Consider the following 22,640-nt stretch of genomic DNA (forward strand, 5'->3'; position numbering starts at 1 on the left):
TCTATCTATCTATCTATCTATCTATCTATCATCTCACATACATGTATGTTTATTTAAATGTATGTATGTATGTATATTATATGGAGCTTTGGCACTGGAAAGGGCAGAATTTTGAATGACGAAAACAAAGCATAATCACCCTGTAAAAGCCAGTAGGAATAAAAATACACAAGTAGTTTTACAAGTATAGAATTGTTGTCACTCCAAAAGCATTCCTGCCTTCTGAGTGGGTGGAAAGGCTGTGTAGCTATGATCTTTAATACACAAATAGATCCTATCAGTTTCCAAGGAAATGAGATATCTCTTAAGCAAAGGTTGGGAGCATTTAGAGAACTCTAAATTACGGAGCCATGATTTGCATATTCCCTTTTACCTCTCAGGTAACTTGTTTCCTTCCCTTCCCTCCCCACCCCCCATCCAATGATGTATGTTTAACAATATTCCATTTTGGGTGGGGGAAACAAATTTACTAGCAAGGGCACTTAAACTGCCCTATGCTACTTAGGGGTGAAAAAGGGGGCAGTTTTGTAACCTAGCATTTCTTTAAAGTGAAAAATTCAACATATTCTGAGCATGTCTTATTCTGTGCAGGGTAAAGTGATAGTTAATTTTCATAATTAAGGCTTGTTCTGTTGTTGATCTGCAAGATCTGGGGGGAAGTCCTACCACGGAGACATTTCTAAAATCCAGCCTGCGGCGGGTTGGGGGGTATTATGAGGAATATTCCCCACATGTTCCCTCACCCCCTTTACAAAAACCGGTAGGATTTTATTCTTTTATTTTTTCCTTACACATATGTCTTTTTCGGCGGGGGGAAGAAAGGGGGTCGGTTGATCCTTCTCACCATCCTGACTCTTTTGCTCCTAGTTTCGAGATCACACAAACAACAACCAACAACAACAACAATGCACACACATACACACACAAATTGGATACATTTTGAAAAAGCTTTTGGTTCCTTATCCGGGGACTAGGCTGGCTGGTGTGATTGGACAAGGGAGTCACATGGTGAAAGTAACTTTACGGGGTCGCCAGCTTGTAGGAGGGCTTTATGGAGCAGAAAAACGACAAAGCGAGAAAAATTATTTTCCACTCCAGAAATTAATGATCATGAGCTCCTATTTGATGGACTCTAACTACATCGATCCGAAATTTCCTCCATGCGAGGAATATTCGCAAAATAATTACATCCCAGACCACAGTCCGGAATATTACAGCCGGACAAGGGAGTCCAGCTTTCAGCATCATCACCAAGAATTGTACCCACCACCAAGACCAAACTACCCAGAGCGCCAATACAGCTGTGCCAATATTCAAGCTCCCGGCAACCCAGCCGCGCACCAAAGGGGACATGGGCAAACTCAAGGAGGCCACCACCTCTCAGAGAAACCGCAGCAGTTGTGTGAGCAGACTGCTCTTTCCAGTTCCTCCACCTCTCCTTCCCCAGCCCCTACAGCCTGCAACCAGCCAAACCCTGAGCATCTTAACAGCACAGCTTCTAAGCAACCTATAGTCTATCCATGGATGAAAAAAATCCACGTCAGTACTGGTAGGCAACTTTTTTTTCTCTCCCTCTGCTCTGTCTTCCTTCCTATTTTCACACCATGCTCTCGCTCGCTCTCGCTCTCACTCGTTTTTTTTTTTTTATTTCCTTCCCTTCCATGAGAGTCTTTGGGTTAGCACAATTGAGCTGGATTTACGACTCGGAATAGGTAATTACACCCACCATAAATTTTATAGCCAAGCTAGTCTGGGCAGCCTTAGCCATGTGGTTCATTCTGTTATGTATGTGTGAAACTCCTAAAGCTTTGTAAGGGGTGCATAAATAATTCAGTCTTTTGAGCCAGGGAAACCCCTTCTTATTAGAATAGAAAGTCTTGGGCTGCCAGAAGTTCTTTATAACCCATTTAGCTGATTACTTTTTCCTGAGCCACTCTAGATTTCCTGTCTCTGTCTCTCCCCCTCTCCCTCTCTGTTCTGTCTGCTTCTCTCTCTCTATTCATGCTAATCTTTGCTTTTCCAGTGAATCCCAATTACAATGGAGGCGAGCCCAAACGTTCCAGGACTGCGTATACAAGACAGCAGGTCTTGGAGTTGGAAAAGGAGTTTCACTATAACAGGTACCTGACAAGGCGACGGCGCATCGAAATAGCTCACTCCTTGTGTCTCTCGGAAAGGCAGATCAAAATCTGGTTTCAGAACAGGCGGATGAAATGGAAAAAAGACCACAGGCTGCCCAATACCAAAGTCAGATCCTCGACTCCATCTAATTCATCGGCGGGCACCATTGCTGCTGGTAACGCGGCCCCCAGCGAGGAACTATCACCGAGTACAGCTCAGGATCAGCGAGCAGAGGATATCACAAGGTTATAAACAATATCACACACACACACAAAATTGACTCTGATTATTTATAGAATCTAATATATATATATATATTTTGGTTCTTTTCTTGTAGTTTTCCTGTGCGTATAAAAAACAATGAGGTCTTCTGTAAGACCACAGGCTTAAATGCATGTAACATAGCATGAAGCCAGGTGACCGAGTACCTGCAGGTTTTTTTACGCCATTTCAGGGTTTTATTTATTTTTTAAGGGGTAAGGAGGGGGGGGGGAGAGGTCAACGTTCTGTTAGATGAATTTAATGAACAAATAAGAATAATCAAAAAGAAGGAGAATGTAGGTATTGTACCCCCTGCATTACAAATGCACAATGATCTGCCGAGAATAAAATGGAGCATTGAAATTCTTTTGTATAAATGTGAAAAAAAGCTAAAAAAAATCATGATTCAAAAGAAAAAAAATCACACAAACCAGGTTGAGCGAATAATTGGTTGAAATTTTGAGAAGCGGGGAAAAAAGAAAAGGGAAGGATAGTGACATATTTAAAAAAAAGAGCAAGGTTTAAACAAAGTCAGTAGCTAGGTTTTTTGTCGTGGTTATTTGTGTTTTTGGACTGATTTTACATGATCATTGTAAACTTGCAATAAAGCGTTTTAGTGTGTATGTGAAAGTCCCAGTGTTCAATAAACCAGTGAGTGTGAATTAGTTTTACTTTAATGTCTGGTGGCTTATTTTACTCTCAACATTCCCCTTGCCCTAAAAAAATAGAATAATAATCCTGGGATTGTGGCATTAATTCCATGTGCAGGAGTTACTGCTTAAATTAAGTCTAAACAAACCTAAAAATAACTCCGTATTTTAGATTTTTATGACATCACAACTTGGTCAATGTATTTCAATCTCTGAATCTCTTAGTCAAACATATACTGGGAGGGGGAGAGGGGAGGAATCTTGTTTTGAGAAAGGAACAGTGATGTGTGTTTGGGTTAGAATATCATTCATCTGTCTCTGTTTCCCCCCTATTTAATATAAGGGTTTTCTGTTTTTTTCCCTTTCTCTACACTTCTGTTGTTTTGTTGTTGTTGCAAGATTATGTGAACTGGTTCATTCATAAAAGCCAATAGGTTTCTTCTAATCTTCTTCCAAAGACAGTAAAAGCTTTGGCAAAAAGGCATTCTTGCTCTTGGACTTTGAATAAATGATCCAAACTGAGAGTTACATGGATAGTTTAGCAAGAAATTTGTCCCACAACTGAAGGTTTGTTTACTTTCCTGGAAGGATGAGATAACTGTAAGAAAGAGTTGTGTGCAAATGGGGAAGTTATACATAGCTGTTTTCTAGGCCCCAATCTTTTGCAACTTTGCAGCATGTTCCTTTTCAGAACTACTGTCCCAGTCTGAAATAACATAGGGGTGCCAGATTTTCAGGTAGGCCTGTTTAAAGACATTTATTCTTCAAGCATTTAACACTATCCCAATGCCTTGCATTAGGATAGTTGGCCAGTTGATTAGATCTCTTTAACCCACCCCAGAATAGAGATTATCAAATCTGAATGAAGGGGATTAGGATAGGGGATCTTTCTGTTACCTTTATTTTTATTTTTATTTCATTGTTTTTGTTGGCTCTCAGAAACATGTATAGCCTTCCCTTAAACAAATAATGGTCTCAGAACCTATTGTGATAGCTAGTGAGAGAGATCCTGAAAGGGGAACATAGATTATTATTACTATTTATAATACATCATGTACCTGTAAAGCTCATCAGTTCTTTATACTCCTGCTGATCGACATTAATATAAGAGTGAGAATGGAGAAAAATGTTGCCATCAAGTCTATAGTTCTCTTTAAACATTTCCCCCTCCAAGCAGAGGAATGTGTTATGAGTTGGTTGTAATTTTTTCTCTCCCTCTGATTCCTTGCCTGTAACAGACAATCTCACACACTTTACCAGTAAAAAAAAATAAAGGCATTTAAATTCTTTTTATATATAATAAAGTGAATTAGCTAGCTAATCTGTAACAAAGCATCCTCCAAAGGGAAAAAAGAGAGCCTTTACTCGAGGTTAGAGACACTGGCTTCAGACACATCCACCATGCATATACATTGTAAAGAAAACAAAGGCTAAAAGTCCTAACCTTGTAATAATGGTGCTGCTACAAAGTTGAACTGGCAATTCATAGCCAAGTAACGTGTATGTGTTCATCAGTAGAAATCTACATGTGCTAGTTCTGCAGACTAAACTAAGGCTAGTGGGGGTGGGCTGGGTGGAAATATTTCTGTTTAAAGCTTGATCCACTCCCCCCCTTCCCTTTTTGCAAAGTGCATCATAACTTGATGAATTATAACGGGGTGTTCTGAGAGGGCACTGGCTCTGAATGCGATAAGACTTTTTTGTTGTGTGTGTGTTCTCTCTCTGAGTGTCTGATGAGGAAGCAAAGGAAACATTAATCACATTTTCAACTATATAGTCTGCATATTCAGTAATAAAAAAATCACATTTAGGTATATGCCTTTTCGTTCTTGTACCTACTTTTCTGTTCAGGTTCTTTGCTCTGAGACTAACTTTACTTTTTCACCTCATCTCTGCATTATGCTGAGTATTATTTAGCATCTTACTTAGCCTTTAGACTTGGCCATGACACAATTCCTGGCATGGAGGGAGATTATGAATGCATTATATAGCCAGGCAGCAGGGGGAAGAAGAAAAAAATTAATGTTCCTAGCTACAAGCAGCCTGCCCCATAGTCTCTTTTTAGCCTCTTGACGCCTCCATGTTGGGAGCCTGAAAGATACTTTATTGAAGTTCGGGTAAATGGCAAAAATGGGTTCACTGAAAGGACAACTTTTCTATCCCATCAGCTTTATTCTAGCCAGGCAGGGTGACCTCTAAGCCCCCCTGACCCGGGTAGGTCTCACAACGTGTACCTTCTGTGTCTCTCTACATAGATTTAGCGGCACCACTACTGTTTAGCGTCTTTGTAGATTTTACCATAGTAATGGGGGAGAGATGGGGCAGATTCAATGCGTGTTATCGCATTGTGTTGTCACCAAAATAATCCAAGAGAAAGGAAGAAGGGTGAAGTTACGGCCAAATCTCTCTTCTCACTTCCCGCCTTCCCATGGTTTATTTCCCAACTGGCTATTACCCTATGACCAGATCAAAGTATCCAACGCCAAGTAAGTAGCTTTGCACTTTAAAAAACACGGGGGAAGTTTGCAAAGCGATGATTAAAATCAGGAGGTAAATGCAATCGAGCGAGAAGGGAGAGAATTTTTGTATTAGAGGCGAAACAATAGTTTATTCTGTTTAGGAGTGCAAAATGGTCCAGATATACCATGGCACGTATAGGTCTGGTACACGGGGCTGCATTCCCCCCACTCCCCATCATCCTGTGTTCGAAGATTAGAAGCTCTTTAATTTCAGTGCTCTATGTTCCAGATTTACGTCGGCACATATAGATTTGTCATCATGTGGGGGTATGTTCCCCCTCAAACCGTGTATTTCATTGTTCGGTGATTGGATATTATCTCTACTTATATTACTGGGCTATAAAAGTAACATCATCAACAAAAAATGTTTCTCGAGGATCAAATTAACATCTCAGGTCAGTTTATTTTAACTCATTTTCTTCTAGTCCAATTTGCTTGAAAATGACCCGCTTCATTTTTTTTTTTTTTTTTTTTTTGGTTTCCCCCTCACAGCTAGATTTTTGAGGATTAAGATTCTAACATGAGTGAGAAGCAGTTTACAAGGCTTTAACGAGCTATAAAAAAGACGTTAGAAAGCCCTTGTATACAGACCCTTGAAGGGACCTCTGTTAAATGTAGTTCAAGAAGCTGTGAAACTTAGTTTCCTGTATTGCCTGTTAAAAACCAACAGCTCCAGAGATGTTTGGGGAGATAACTTCCCACAAACAAGGGCCTTCAGGCGTTATCTAAGTGCCTTCAGTTTTATGAAAACTTTTCCAGTATATAGATACACGTTTTCCCCTTTTGCTCTAGGGCTAATCCACAGAAGTGGCATAGTTTAACTTCCAGACTCTTCAGTTAACATAATATCCCAGGTCTTTACAGCCACTTGTGTCCTTTATCCCTCACATAGTTGGAAAATGTTCGTCTGCACTGTTAATTGTAATTAAAAGACAAACATTCAGCCAGGCTTAAGTGAATGAGTTACGGGTTTGCAACCATAACTGACAGCACCTCGAACGTGTAACTTACATTTATTGTGGTCTCGTATATCATTATCCAGAGATATAGTTTTATGTACTTCCTAATCTGTCCTTATGATTTATTTTGATGGGCAAGATACCAAACCAAACATTTTGGGACTTTAGTGAAAGACTAGTATTTCCTTACAAACAGCCAGCAGCCGTTATGGTAATGGTATTAACAGTTTCTGGCAAATGACACCCTTTTCTGTTTGTTTGTTTCGTTGGCTATGGATTGTCTTCCTATGAGGAAAAGTATTTTCCCAACTCAGCAATAGATAGTTTTGAGTTGAGAGAGAGAGAGGGGGGGGGGTGAGAGAGAGAGAGAGAGAGAGGCTGGTTTATTTCTAGGTAGGGAGTTAAATATTGCTTTGTAAATTATTCACTTTTCCTACATTATTTTTTCCCATTCCTAAATTAAAGTTTCCATTGCTACCTAATCCATCATATGTATTGTATATTTCCCTAAACCATACAATAGATAGACAGATAGATAGATACTTTGCTTTAAAATAAGAAAGATTTTTTTAAAAAAACAATCTTTGTATTAAAATCTTTAGCTGTTTCTGGAGTTCATTTTTCAGGGATATTTTGATCATTTTATTTTCTTCACTTTTTGTCTGTACTACGGATCTCACAGCTTCTTCTTTCCTCCTCTAAAGGATCTATTTGCTGTTCTGGTGCTAAATGTTATACACTGTTCAGTAATATTTTTTCCTTTGTGTAACTCTTTCTGGGGAGCAAACAAGCAACCTATAAGTAATTGCGGGGTAGCCAAGAAAAATAACTCTAAATATATATATAGTGCAATATATAAGTAATATACACATGTTACTGAGTATGGAGAGAGATCGGTGTTATTAAAATTACTATTTCAAACTTTAGGGTTTTTTCATAAAGTTTAATTCTGATGTGCTCACTGTGACAGCTGTCACTCAATCAATTCTGTTTGGGTCTGTTTAGTCACTCATAAATATCTGTGTTATTACTTTTTCAGCTAAACAGTTTCATTTCTCTGGGGCTCAGATGTTAACTCCCATCCATCCCCCCACCCCCCTCTGAATGATTATTTATGCCTCATACTTATTGCTTCTCAGGAAAAGTGAAATTATTAAGGACAATATACCTCTGAAAAAAAATTACCCCAAAGATAGCCAACTTCTCTAGGAAGTAGAGCAGAATATAACTAAAGTCGAGTTTCAAAGAAAGAGGAGTGCATAATAAATAGTCTCACAAGACCATAAAATATCAATTGTAACACACGCGAAAGGGTATGCTCCAGCACGGGATAAAAGAATTAATTTATTACAAGGTATCAAAAATATTTAAGGTAAATCTTTCCCGATACTTCTCTTTTTAAAGGAAGTATATTGTTTTAACCAACCCCTTCCCCACACTCAAGCTCACTCCTCCATAGAGTGCTCCCCTCTGCTTACTACTTGTGAACCTCACTGAATCACACAATACATTTATTTTCAATTCATTACATTATTATTAAGCAGAAATTTTAACAGGCTTAAAGGGTTTTGCAGCTTTTGAGTGCAAGTTTCCCTTGAGTAATAGCCTTGCAAATTAAAAGTACACACAGAGAATTAAAAGTAAATGCATATACACATAACCACACACACGGAGAATTAAAAGTATATACACACATACACATAAATACATACAGAAAGACATCCACCGGCATATATATGGATAATTAAAAGTAGATGCTTACACACAAATATACATACACCCACGTGTTTATGCTCATGTGTGCCTTTTACATATACATTCGTCTGTACAAAACCTCACACATATAGAGAAAGAATTAAAACGTATCAGACTCCCACACCCACACAGCCTGGAAGTTGGTTAACCTTCCGAAACGCTGCGAGACCCCAAAAGTAGAAGCAACCTGCTATCAGGATTGTCCATGAAATTATGGTTATTTTATTTGCAATGACTAGATACAGTTTGGCTTACTTCTGGGGCGTGCATGCAGCAAAACGTCTGTCTGGCTTCTCTGAAATCCCCCAAAACCAGTTCCCCTGAAGTACCTATAAATATTTAAAGAAGACCCAATAAAGTGTTTACTCGCAGGTTTGCTTTGCATTAGCTAGGTCATGACCCCAAGTTTGGACAGCAGGACAAAGGAGCTTTGACTAGGGTCTTGAAGTCTCGTGTTAGGGAACGGCATAATCCCAAAGTTATTGTTTGAACCAGCAGGTTAATTTACTTGTTTGGCAACAGCTCTGAAGTCTGGATGTATAACTTTATCTAGCCCATGTCTCTAGCCTCATCAAGGGCTACTTAGACTCCTCTCTTATTAAAGTATCCAGATTAGATGATTGTTAAAGCGTTACAATTTACTTCCCATTAGAATCCAAGAAGTTTTTTTTTAAATATGGGTCTAAACTGCATAACAACAAATAATCCCCTAAAATCCTATGTTAAGGAAAATACCTTCTATACACTTCCCAGACTATGGAGGTCCTGGCAGGTAAAAAATTCGATCCCTTCACGCGCCATGTTTATTTCAATGCTTAAATACAGATATCCTAGTTTGTAGAATACTTTCAATAAATTGGGGGGCGGGGAGGCTGAGGGGAAACAAACAAACAAACAAAATCCGTAAGTCAGTGGCAAACCCCCATTGATCTCGCTGACTCAAACTTAAGTCCTAGGTATCTCTGGTGCAGAGGCTATACCGCACTAACTCATTTTAATTTAACAATTTCCCCCCCCCCCAAAAAATTGTTAAATTAAAATGAGTTAGTGCGGTATAGCCTCTGCACCAGAGATACCTAGGACTTAAGTTTGAGAGGGGAGAGGGGCGAGAAGAATAGTCTGGCATGATCCCTGGACAGTTTTCCCAACTGTAAGCATGTAAAATAAAGCCTATGCTGACGATGTGAACTGTAGCTAGAGAATTATTTTGCCAGCATCCTATTTGAAAGCGTGCACTAACCGTGTTCTTATTCTTTTTTTAAAGCTTTGGTTTAGATTCTTTTCCTTCTTAAAACCAAAGGAACAGATGGTAAAGCTGAGTTTAAAGTTGTATAAACTTCACCTCAGTGCTAGAATGCTGTTTGCATGGGCCTCTATGGGCAGTGAATGTATAAAGTTTGCTCTTGATAACAATATTTATATATTCAGTATACAGAACTGACCCTGGGTGTATATACAGCGAGATAGCTTTGTAAAAGGGGCATGAGCCTGAAATGGGCTAAATATTTTAGGACTTGGTTTTAAAGAGACCTGACTTCTTCGTGGGCATATTTAATAAGGGTAATGTTTATTTTTAAAAAAATGCTGATGATGTGAAGGAAAAAAGGCAAATCAGAAGCTAAATCCCATATTTGTTATGAAAAAAAAAAAAAAAAAAAAAAAAAAAAAAAACCAACAACCTCTCAAGTAGTTTATTTCAGATTTTTATTTTCTCTCTTTTCACAAAACTGGAGCTGCTTTCAGAAGAGAGAAACATAGGCGGAAAAGTGGGAACAACATTGCTGTCTGGGAAGAAAATGACCAGTGATTTGGATAGTAATGGCTTGATGCTACTGAGAGGCTTCTTTACCTTGACGGTCTGCCTTTTTATGGTGAATGTTTTAATATCAAGTTTACAATATAAATCTTGGGTGGCATAAATCGACCGATACATACAAATGTAGTCGCCCCATGCTGGTCATCCTAACCTTTCCTTTCCTCTCCAAGTATTTTCGGAGATTTAGAAAATGCTGTACTGGTTTGCTGTTACTATCCGCGCCACTCGTGAAGAAATACAGTATTGCGAAGTGTTTATACTCCCCGGCGCGAAACATCAAGACCTGTATTTTTTTTAATCTAAACAGTTCTCCTCTCTATCTGGAAACCATCTTTCTGGGTACGAAGAAACTTTTCCCTAATATGGGTAGAAAAGTCTTAGAACCAGCAGCATAAAGGTTATTGTGAAGATAAACCTCCAATGTGAGTGTGTGCTTGTCAGAGTGTTTTTGTGTGCCTTCATGTCTATATGTCTGCTGTGTGTGTGTTTGTGTGTGCTTGCCTCTCTGTGTTTGTGTGAGTGTATGTGTGTATCTATGTGTGTGTGTGTTTGTGACTGCCTCTGGGTGTTTAGGAGTGTTTGTGTGCCTGACGTTGTGCATATGCTGTGTCTCTATGTGTGTATGTGTTTGGGAGTGTGCATGTGTGTGTGTTTGTATGTCTGTATCTATGGGTGTGTGCTTGTGTTTGCACGTGTGTGTTCTGCGTTTGGAGGGTGTCACAGAACAGAGCCAAGGTTTGGCCTGACCATTGTAAAGAGGGAATTCCTTGAAAAGACTTCACATGGGTATCTGGCAGAGGCAAGCTGTAAATCCAACTGTTTTATAGCCCTGGCAGCAGATGTTTTAAAGCGCACTTTCCCCCCTTGGATTACTGTTTATCACAGAACTTCTAGGCCTGCAATCTCTCGACCTTTTATTCTTGGGGGTAGTGAACTGGTTTGTTTTGGTTGTATTCTTTCCATTTGATTGCTAACCCCTTTATCAAATTGCTTCTTTTAAGATCTTTACCCTAAAACAGCCCCTCTTGGTCACTGCGGATGGCGATTAACTATGGCAAGGGATTGCCTTCTTCTGTCCCTGCTTTCCATATTTGCAAATTAAGTGCTCCTGTGATCTGATCAGACCTTCATTACCGGGGGGAGAGGGGCGTTTTGAGGAGGGGGAGGGGAGACGGAAGGGTGAGGGTGCCTAAAGTCACATTAGTCTCCATGGGGAGAACAACCCTGGCTGACGTGTTATGAAACAGCTTGAACGTGCTGTGTCTATACCCTCCCTAACCCATCCATCCTCCTTTGGCTAGCCCTCTCTTTTGTTGGCGGAGCTGGGATGGACCCCACCCTTGTAAATAGAATCCATGTGGCCAAAAGAATCCGAGGCGTTTTGCCTTGGGGGTTAATAGGGGAAGGCGGTGGATGTCTGATGCCCCTGTCCTATCAATCCGTGGCTGGTAGGCATGGCAGAGAACACGTCTCTACTGCTCGCTCTTTTAAAGCTTTAGCATATGCCAGGCCTGTTTGGAGACCGAGGCTTGGAGATAGCTGAGGATCATTAGGTTAAATTGTGTGTGCTGTGTGTGTGTGAAAGTGAGTGAGAGAGAGAGAGAGAGAGAGAGAGATTGTAGAGTTAAATTTAATTCCATTGTTTCTTATCACAAGGTTCCTTTGGAAGATCTAGAAAACGTCCCACCAAGTAACCAACAAACAAAATAATAACACTGTCTCTTCGCGTCTATTTCCTTGTAACATATGGGGCTCTTCGGCTTAGCTGTATCCATCACCGCTTCTCTTTCATTCTGATAACTGAGAGCGATTTTCATAACGACTTGCAAGAGGGTTGTAAAGAATTATGAGGGCTCAGCAAAGTCCTCCGGTGAACTGTTGGCAAGTGTCACTTTGCAAGCTGACACCCACCGCAGTAAACGTGAGGCTCTGCTGTCCGATTGCAGTTCTCCCAAGTTTGCGTGAGCCGTACGCGCTTATTATTTTTGGCTAATAAAACGCAAGACTGTTAGAAACAAATACCCAATTAATGTAAACAAGACACTCGTGGCCTCAGTCACCATGACAATTAGAGTCCGTAGCATCTAAACACACACCCTGCTCTCTTTGAAAGGTTATATAGTTAGTGGGAGTGCTAAAACCCTACGAGGCATTCTGTATTTATCTCGGTTAACCCTGGTGCTTTTATTAACACTGGTGCTTCCAAGGAATCTGAGACCCCCTCCACCCCCCAATGAATCGAACTGGACAAGAACAGAGTTGGTTTAGATTTCACAGCTGATGTTTCTGTTCAAATACTTGGAAAGGAAAAAAAGAAAAACAACAACCCGACCCCATAATACTTACAATAAAAGCTTTACAATCTAGCTGGGTTTCTTCTATTTAGAAAATAAACAGAAGCAACCAGCCCAGTGTTTGAACCTATCCGTTCAAGAGCAATGTGATTTTATGCGTCCTATGAGGACTTTACTCTCTTAAAGTTAACTTAAGACAGGTCACTTTCTGCCGAGGGGCAGCCAATGGAAATTCGAGCCTAGAGAAATCTACGGTGGAATCACTTGAAATCTAAAATCTTCGGAGAAAAGGCGAAATGCCTGGCCATCTATATGGGCTAAAATACACACACAGAAGAACAGAAGAGACAATTGTTTTACTATTAAAAGCTGCTGGATGCTCAAAAAAAAAAAAGGCTGCATTCATTTATATGATTCAGTGCTGTTTAAATAATAATGTGGTCTTGGCAAAAAATGGACCCCATTGCCAATTTTCTCTTCTCACCCAGATAGAGCGAAATGATACGATCTCTGTATTTACAGTTCAATGGCTTGAATACTTAATTTAGTCTATTTTTCGGAACACTCCGTATATCCATAAATCTGCCAGGCTTTCTCTGTTACAATGCCATCAAATAAAGAGGACATTGACTTCCAGAGCAGCTACGGTCCAAATAACTAACAAAGATAATCTATAAAACTGATTTGGAAGGAAAGGGATGAGTTGAGTTCCTTAAGTCTAATCACCCCGACACTATAAACAAATGGCTATAACCTTCGGAAATTAAGTTTGCTTTAATAACCTTTCATAAACAGACTTCTGTCTTGGTGGCTGCAGAAATTATCCTGACTGGGCATTTCACGCCATACATCATACAGTGGGGATCGGGGAGAGGTTTCCTGCACTCTGTAATTGTATTGGGGTCTGTATCTGGACCGAAAGCTTGGCTTTACTCAGGCAAGTAAAACCGTGGAAGTCAAGGTTTACTCTTCTTGTGAGGAATGTGGAGCAGGATTTGGCTCCGACTATTTGTACATCTGTGAAAGAAAGAAAGAAAGAAAGAAAGAAAGAAAGAAAGAAAGAAAGAAAGAAAGAAAGAAAGAAAGAAAGAAAGAAGAAATTCCCTGGTATAGTGTGACTGCTTGTGAATAAAGAGTCATAGGTGGCTGTTACCTTACCCCTTTAACTCTAGACATGATCTCAATCTCTTGAGTACCAAAAGAGTAACATGTAGCTTTTCCATGAGCAACTCCCTAGGAATTAGATCCAAGCAGCCAGATCCTGGATTCACCTATGTGCTGAAGTATACCAAACAAAGGGGTGCTTATTTCAAAGGCATGAACATGCATAATGGTCAGATGTTTCCCTTTAGCTCGTGTGTTTTTGTGTATGACTGTGTATGTATTGGAGATGACTCTCAAAAGCTTGCATAATACACATTATACACCATGGAAAGAGCCCCTTCGATCTGGGGCCCTAAACAGTGGCTGTTCTGCTTAGGAGATAGCTTCGTATTGGTCAGTGGTGATCTGTGAAATGGGGTTTTTTATTTTAATCCTGCCAGATCTGCCCTAACCCAAAGGTCAGAATTTAAACATGCCTTGAATGAGGGCCAGCTGAAGATGACACTTGGATGTTGCAACTTAACTGCGGGCATTCTTCCAAAAAAACAATTTCTTCATCATCTCAAGTTTCAACAAGGCCTCTCTTCTCCCCCGCCCCACCCTTAGATAGGAGGGGGGGGTGGAGGGACTCTTCTCTTTGGATGAGACGAGCACTGTCCTAGGAAGAGCCAGAGATGCTGTGGTGAGCTCTTCCCCAGTCCCGGGCTTTGTCTGGCTGAACACATTAAACAAAGGCACCCAGAGGTCATGCACTAGTGGAGCAAGCTCCATGCTTCCAAACAAATCCATTTCCACTGGTGTCAGAGCTCACCACTTCAGGATGGGGGAGGTGGGACTGAGGCTGCAGTACAGGTCTCTAAATGCAGCGGGGCTGTGGGGTGGTAGATTTTGCCCTCCAGGTTTCAGGATTGGCATCAAGTGGTAGGTCCTGCATGAAGGCAAATTTGCACTCTTGGCTTAGGCAACGACATCTCCATTGAAGTCAAAGGGAGGTTGCTAGGAATGGCTCAGGTTCAGGTGCTAGAATATTAAATTGAAATGGCTATTGGTATTTTCCTGTTCCATACACAGCTTGCCTAGATGCTCCCCATCCCACAACCAGCCAACTGTGTCCTCTTTGTTGCATGTAGGACCCTCCATTGCAAACTCTTACAGGGCAAAAGGTCAGCTATGTATTGCAAAATCAGTGTCTAAATGCTGCTATGCACACGTGTGGTTGTGTATGGTATGGGGTAGATAGGTGTCTGAATGTGTTTGTGTATGGTCATGTGTGTGTTTTGGTACTTGTGTATGTTTTGTGTATAGACTATGTATTTGTGTATGGTGCGTATGTGTGTTGGTGTCTGTGTAGGTGTTTGTATATGTTATGTATGTATATTTTTGTGTATATGTGTGTTTACGTTTGGTGTATGTATGACTGTGCCTGTGAGATATATATGTATATAGGTTTATGTATATGTGTGGGGAGGAGTATGTGTGTAAGAACATAAAATGGCCATACTAGGTCAAACCAATGGTCCATCTAGCCCAGTATCCTGTCTTCCGACAGCGGCCAATGCCATGTGCTTCAGAGGGAATGAACAGAAAAGGTAATTATCAAGTGATCCATCCCCTGTCACCCATTCCCAGCTTCTGGCAAATACAGGTTAAGGACACCAATAGCCATCAATGGACCTATCTTCCATGAATTTATCTAGTTCTTTTTTGAACCCTGTTATAGTCTTGGCCTTCACAAGAACCTCTGACAAAGAGTCCCATAGGTTGACTGTGTGTTACATGAAGAGGCACTTCTTTTTGTTTGTTTTAAACCTGCTGCCTATTAATTTCATTTGGTGACCCCTATTTCTTGTATTATGAGAAGGATTAAATAACACTTCCTTATTTACTCTCTCCACACCAGTCATGATTTTATAGACCTCTGTCACATCCCCCCTTAGTCGTCTCTTTTCCAAGCTGAAAAGTCCCAGTCTTATTAATCTCTCCTCATATGGAAGCTGTTCCATACCCCTAATCATTTTGTTGCCCTTTTGTGAACCTTTTCCAATTTTGAAATTCTGTTTTGAGATATATATTTGACATGTATATTTATTTATGGTCCATGGGTATGGATGTCTGTGCTGGTGTCTGCAAATGTTTTGAGTATGTGTGTGTATTTGTGTTCAATGTGTATGTGTAAGCATGTGTTTGTGTATAGTCTGTGTGTGAGTATATGAATGTGTGTATTTGCTTATGATGTATGTGTGCATGTTTGTGTGTTCATGAGTATGTGTGCATGGTGTAGATGTGTGTGTCTGGTGAGTGTATGCTTATGGTATGAGCATGAGAGAGAGTGTGTGTGTATTGTGTGTGAATGTATTTGTGTGGTGATGAGAGTTTGTGTATGGGTGTGTGTGGTAAGTTTAGGCAGGCAGTGTGGGAAGCAGGTAAAGAATTTTGTCTCCATTTCAAGATAATGTTTATCACTAAAGTTACCATCTAACTATAAATTTCCATAAAGCTCCATTTCCGACATACGCCTTTCCTATGGAATTTATGTCAAAAGAACCCTGAAAGCAAAACTACCTGTATGGGCTGACAGACTAGCCAGACAAGGTGTGTCAGTTCTCTGTGCATGGGAGAAAAATAATTAACCCAAACCCTAATGAGATTGAACTAAACTGTAAAACTGTATAAACATCCAGATTACTGAAGACAACACCTTTGATCTCTGGGCCCTTTCACTGAAATTTACCATTAACCTCTTTGATGCACTTCTTCAAAGATGTGGAAATTTCGGTTTGAAACCCTGGAGCCATTGAAATCAATGTGAGTATTTTGCCATTGACTTCAATGGAGCCAGATTTCCCCCCCCTTATATTTTGCAGATGTTTGGGACCATTAGATTGAAAAGTACTTATGCAGCTGGTTTGATTAAGGAAAAAGAAAGGCCACGTTCCATAGCTAATGTAAATCAACATAAATCCAATGGAGCCATGCTGATTTCCAGTGACTCGCATTCTGTACTGAAGACTTGGTTGTATAGAATTGGATTTATTTTACTTGAAGTTAAAAAAAAATCCAGAATATCTTTTGTTATGGCCTCCCCCCTCAAGAAATTATTAAATGACAAGGCACCGCTTGTTTGCACTGTTGTAGCCGCGTTGGCCCCAGGATATGAGAGAGACAAGGTTGGGGAGGTAATATATTTTATTGGACCAACTTTTGTTGGTGAAAGAGACAAGCTTTGCAGCTCCACAGAGCTCTTCTTCAGGCCCCGTGGAGCAAGAAATCTTGTCTCTTCCACCAACAGAAGTAGGTCCAGTAAAAACTATTGCTTCACCCACCTTGTCTGGCTCAAAGCACCATTTGTTTGAGATATTGTATTCACTTCTGGATGGGGGAGTTGTTTTTTAATGTAGTCAGTATTTTCTGGACTAGTTTGGAAATCAGAGGGGAAGAGCAAGTGAATGAATTGAGTTCATTGTGTTGAATGATGAAACAAAAGAAATACAGACATTTATTGTTATTAATATTGTTGCTGGTGTTGTGCCAACAGTTCCAAACAGTTTACAGTCTCAATAGCCAAGAGGATAGGAGGGGAAAGTGAGGCACAAGGCGGTGGTATCACTGGGCTGTTTTGCTGAACAGTGACTGCAGGATAGAACCCCAGCTTTCTGTGAAAATAATGGCATTGGCCCTGGTTCAGGAAAGCGCTGAGGAACTTGCTTAAGTCCCATTGATTCCAGTGCATTTAAGCACCTGATCAGAAATAAGCACCAGCTTAAGTGTTTTACACCTGCTTAAGCGTAAACCCACACTTATGTTCTTTGTTTTATCAGATCCTTAGAGAGTTAAGGCCGTAAGTAAGTGACATTGTCTTGGCAAACACATTTCAGCTAGGCATGCCTAAAGCCATTTGACCCCTAAAGTCATCTCATGCTAAGAAAATATCCAGGATTCTAAAGAATGGATGGGGGGGGGGAGAGAAATGAAATACCTGGAAAGCAGAATCAATTTTTAACATTCATGTCACAGCATTTACACACACACACACCGATGCACCTACAGACTGTCCGTGGAGAGTGAAAGAAATACTAGGAAAATAGAAATACTAGAAGGTCGAGAATGCCTGCACTAGAAAGTTACACACCATAATAACTTAGCAAATGTAGCGTCCCCAGCCAAGCGTTGATTTCTTTAAGAGCTGGAGCCAAGGATGCAGTAAACTTGGATGATAAAAAATTAGTATGTAAAATAACAGAGTGAAATACAATTTCCCTGAATACCACTTCCCTTTCATTACCCTTTGACTGGCTGGGACTTTAAAAGCTGTACCCCAGCCATTTTCTTTAACTGCTTCATGATTCAGACCTAATGAATTTGCTTTGCTACCAATAAATCAGAATCAATGTTTTCTCTTCAATTTTGTATTCCTAATTTCTTGGGGAGAGTCACCAAAGAGTGCGACTGCCTCAAGTTAGCAAAGTAACACGCTATTATTAGCAATCAGAAGACTTTATAATGTTACAGTGCACCATGGGTTTTGCAGCTGGAAGGGTTTGCAAATCACAGATTATATTAACTGTTTGCTGTGTCCTGTGAAATGTGGAGCACTGCAAGATGTTAAACTGTGCTGTATATATATGAAGCTGCTAAACAAACAACAGCGATTATTTCCCCCATGGGGACCATCGCAGAGGGGCCGCAGTGCCCTTTGATTAAAAGTAACTTCAGTGGAACAGAATATGGTGATCCTTAGAAATTGCTTCCTGACATTTTCCCGCCTCAGTGGAATCTGATCAATACAGTACGTATGATGAGATTCGTGGATTTCCCACATCTGTTTCCATAGCTGTCTTAGAAACGCCATGGATGCTATAGATATGTGCTGGTGGTGGTGGGGTGTGTGTGTGTGTGTGTGTGTGAGTGTGTGTGTGAGAGAGAGAGAGAGAGAGAGAGAGAGAGAGAGAGAGAGAGAGAGAGAGAGAGAGCGATCTACTGGTTATTTCCCCCTCCAAAGACTAAGTGGGAAGGAACATGCAACATACCATATCAGAGAATGGCATTTGTAATTCTCCTTACGTGTGGAAACCGAATTTGTTGAGTGTGCATTTTCTTTTCTTTCTCTCTCCCCCCACCCCTTTTTCTTTTTTCCTTCTGTGCCAAAGCTGGTTACTGATGTATCCTCTCCATGACTTCTTGCTGCTTGGCTCCCACTCAGATCCTGCGCTGAAGGCATTTATCATTTTACATCACAAGGTGGCTCCTCGATTTAACTTCAGAACCAGTTCTCTGGGGAATATTTAGGGCATATGAAGTGTGTTGGTGTGGGGGGACTAGCCATATTTTTTTGTTATCTTTATGTAAAATACATGTACAAAAACACCCCATGCCACTGTCTAACATAAACAAATTACTTTTATAGTCCCATGAAAACAACCCCCACAGGATCAGAATTTCCTGGGACACAGGGGGGATTAAAAATAAGGTAATGCATCCAAAGAAAATACATTGTGCATTAGCTCAGATCTTTTTATGGAAACAAAACAATAACATTCTGTGACAGAGCAAGTTTGCTGTGAAAATAGGCCCATGAACAAACACAACAACGTTTATTGAATTTAAAAATGGTCTTTAATGAACACAAGCACATAAGAGGGGAGAAAGCCGGTTTCCATCAGCTCCAAAACTTTGATCAGTGGCGAGGGCCAGGGAAGGAGGTTTTTTGCAGAATATACACTTCATTTCTTGCAAAGAATCCTCTCTGAAGAATTAGCAGACTATGCATTTTTTGTAACCGTCCAAGATCCCAGTACTCATGCTTATACATCCTTTACAAGGAGCATAACAATGACTTACTAACACAATCTTTGGTTGTGGTGTAGGAATTTACTTTCCAAGTGCAAGGAAATAGAGGTGAAATTAACCAGGCTTTGAGCTGAGAATTCGGGATCACGTGAGCAGAGAGAGCACGGCCGAGTTCCATAAAGTGCCTTAGGGGAACAGACTCTTGTCCTCTGGTCCAGAGTCCCCCCACCCCCTCCCGTAGTCCAGATCTTGAGAGGAGAGGGGAGACTTCCCTCCTCTGGATGCTCTGAAGCAAGAGACTACCTCTCTGGAAGTGTCCGGAGTGTAGAAAAGACTGTGAGGTATTTAAGGCACTCCAGACAATTGCTCATTCTGTAGTGAGTTATTATGCTACTGAGCCAAAGGTCATTAGAAAGGATAAGGGCAGCCATAAAACCGGCACAACTAGCATGCTTTTCCTATAGAGATTATCATTATTGGCTTATTAATACACGATAATTTTGAATTATACACTGCAATAAATAGGAGAGGGTTGACTTGTGGCTTTAAATATTTTATGAATCTCAAAGCGAACATTTTAAGCCACACCATGTGCCTCCGAATGATTAGAAGGACTCAACTTTCTTCTCTGGTTCAAGTTTTTTTGTTTTCTTCAAATAACAAAATAGAAGTGGTTTAAAGAGCAATCGAATGGAAGTTTGCAACATCTGAAGGGGGAAAGAAGTGTATTTAGGAAGCTCCAAAATTAACGTATTTGGTCTTAAGTGGTTATCACTCCCTGACTGAAATCCTGAAATCAGATGCAAAAGAGAAAAAAGAGAGAGAAATCACTCTATAGTTGCATTCAAAATGCAATTTGCAAAAATACACGCTGTCATTTCAAAAATCGGAGGCGATTTCAGTGTTAAAGCTACCCTTTGATCACCCACTGGCTAGGAGGAACCAAACGAAAATAAATAGATGAGCCGTCCCCTCATTTTTTTAACCCTAAGAATAAAAAGTGTAGCGTGTGCCAACGCTAATCACATTTTAAAAGAAACACCCCCTTTCTGGAATATTTTGGTAAGTTTTTCGATTCAACAATATCAAAGATCAGATTTCTAATTTATATATTGCTTTCTGACATTTAAGAGCCCTGGTGATGAAATATACATCCTCAAATGCCTCCAAGCACCATAACTCTGCCAAAACACAAAGTTCATTCAGGGAAAAACCAATAATAAGAACAATAACAGTAAGCAGAAACTTAAACAATATTTTAAATTCAAGCTCGCATGCATCAATTCTTCAGTAATCCCCCCCCCCTACACACACACACACCTTTCATTGAAATATATTTGAGGGGCTTCATTGAGTAGAAAATAATATCCAGACTGCCTTTATGTGACACAAATAAACTTAACGGTCACGATAATATGTCAGTAAAACTGTACATATGCACTCGACAGCGAAAGTAACATTCAGGCACGGATTGGCCTGCAGAGATCAAGAAATAGTGTCTAGCCAACAAAATCTTCAGTATGTTTAATGAATGATATGCTTAAATCACATAATTATAGGGGAAAGCATATTTTTAAACAATCTTAATTAAAATAGAATTATTTTTGCACAAATAAATCTGACACAGTTAACATACATATTTTCCCCTCACCCATCCTAACCTCATTTTCCGCAACCCAAAGTATTTGCGGCAAAATTATTCTTCCAATAGTAAATCTTCTTCTAGAGATGAACAGTATATAGAGGGACCTTTCCTTTCAGTTTGTAATCTTCATTGTACACAACGCCCCCAGCACCCCAGAGCGAATCCTGTCCAAAATACTAGAGATTTAATATATTTTAAAAATACATTCACATACAAATTTTACCAAACTTTCTGGCCTTTCCTCTAGAAAGCGATCATATACAAATACCTTTAGCCCAGCAATCATAAATATTGTCGTCTTTTTAAAACAAGCATTTCCTCTTATTCCACCATCTTCTTCCAAGCAATAAGCACTCCTTGCGCTGGCACAAGAATAATTTAATCAACAAAGTCGAATCCGAACCTAGGGGGGAAAATAATAGAAAATTAGCTTCTTAGCTCTACTCATGGGATGCAGTATCTTCATTGTTCCTTTGTTAGAGTTTGCATCAGCGCGAGAGGAACATCTCTTTCCCCCAAAACGAAACTTTTTTTCCCACCCCCTCTCTTGTGCTTAGGCTCTGAATCCAATCATTCTTCATCATCTTGCTGTAGGAGTTGGAACTCTGCTTAGCTTTCTATAGAGTCTTTTGTGCGTGTGTGTGTGTGTGTATGTGTGTGTGTGTGGGGGGGGGGGGGGTTAGCCGCTGTCCTCTTGACTGAGGCGTGGGCAAAGAAATAACAGACACAACCCACAACACGAGCATTTTAGGAAAAGTTGCAGACTTGGTAGGAATCTCTTTCCTATAACCTGGGTTTTTAAAAAAGACTCCTTGATGTACTAAGTGATGCAGAGACTAGGGTGGTTTTTTTCTTCGTTCCCCCTCCTTGTTTACAGCTACAGAAGGCAAAAGAGTCATAAATCTTAGGGCAGCCTACAGAGACAAGTACATTGGTATGCATCGTTAGAACTAGCTAATACCTAAACCCATTAGCAGACCGTGTAGAGTTCGAGTTTCCGGTGTACATTAACTTACAGTTAAATTCTGGAGGAAAGGGCATTGTGAATTAACATAAACTATATCCATCATATCGTTTGTCATATTAGATTAGTCAACCATGGATTTTTGTGTGTGTGCGTGTTAAACTTTTTTTTTTTTTTTTGAAGCCTTCCAGCGCTGTGTTAATTTCAGACAAGGGGTTGCCTTTTTTGCATAACTGCCATAAATCATAGATCAGGATCTTTTTTAAAAAGTACAGGCACCCCAATTACTGTGCATATTAAACAAGAAATCGCAGTGATGTGGGGGAGAGTGAAATCAAGAAATGTCAATGAGGAGATTGGACCAAGAAAAGAAAGACTATCTATCTATCTATCTATCTATCTATCTATCTATCTATCTATCTATCTATCTATCTGTCTGTCTGTCTGTCTGTCTGTCTGTCTGTCTGTCTTGGGCCAGTCTCTCTCTCTCTCTCACTCTCTCAACAAGAAAGTAAGTCCTTCATTGACAAGAAGGTGGGGTGGGCTTCAGAAAGGAAATGGATCCTTTAAGGCAACACACACTGGAACCTAATGGTGGAAAGGGCCAAATTATGAGACCAACACACAAGCAAAACCGTAATTTTTTATGTTGTTATTATTATTATTATTATTATTTGTAAATTCCTTTCACCATTAGTAGATGGATTCCATTGCACGCAAGGGACCTTTTTCCCTGAGATCCATTATGGTGCCTATTTCCTTCCA

At 40.1% G+C, this 22,640-nt stretch overlaps 1 protein-coding gene across 12 annotated transcripts in view; it reads left to right on the top strand.

Moving 5' to 3' along the window:
• The window catches only part of HOXC4 (homeobox C4), a 94,775-nt gene that overhangs the window by 65,301 nt on the left and 6,834 nt on the right, over positions 1-22,640 (top strand). For 2 of the 12 annotated variants that reach the window (XM_034792806.1, XM_034792807.1), the window contains exon 3: positions 2,024-6,861. The exons of 9 other annotated variants lie outside the window; for them this stretch is intronic. In XM_034792806.1, the coding sequence (XP_034648697.1) occupies positions 2,024-2,373 (350 nt within the window). In that variant the 3' untranslated portion in view covers positions 2,374-6,861. Of the gene's footprint in view, positions 1-63; positions 1,550-2,023; positions 6,862-22,640 lie in introns of those variants that run through there. One more of the 12 variants, XM_034792805.1, reaches the window with a different exon arrangement.

Source organism: Trachemys scripta, chromosome 16 (genome assembly GCF_013100865.1).
Source record: "Trachemys scripta elegans isolate TJP31775 chromosome 16, CAS_Tse_1.0, whole genome shotgun sequence".
Lineage (NCBI taxonomy): Eukaryota > Metazoa > Chordata > Testudines > Emydidae > Trachemys > Trachemys scripta.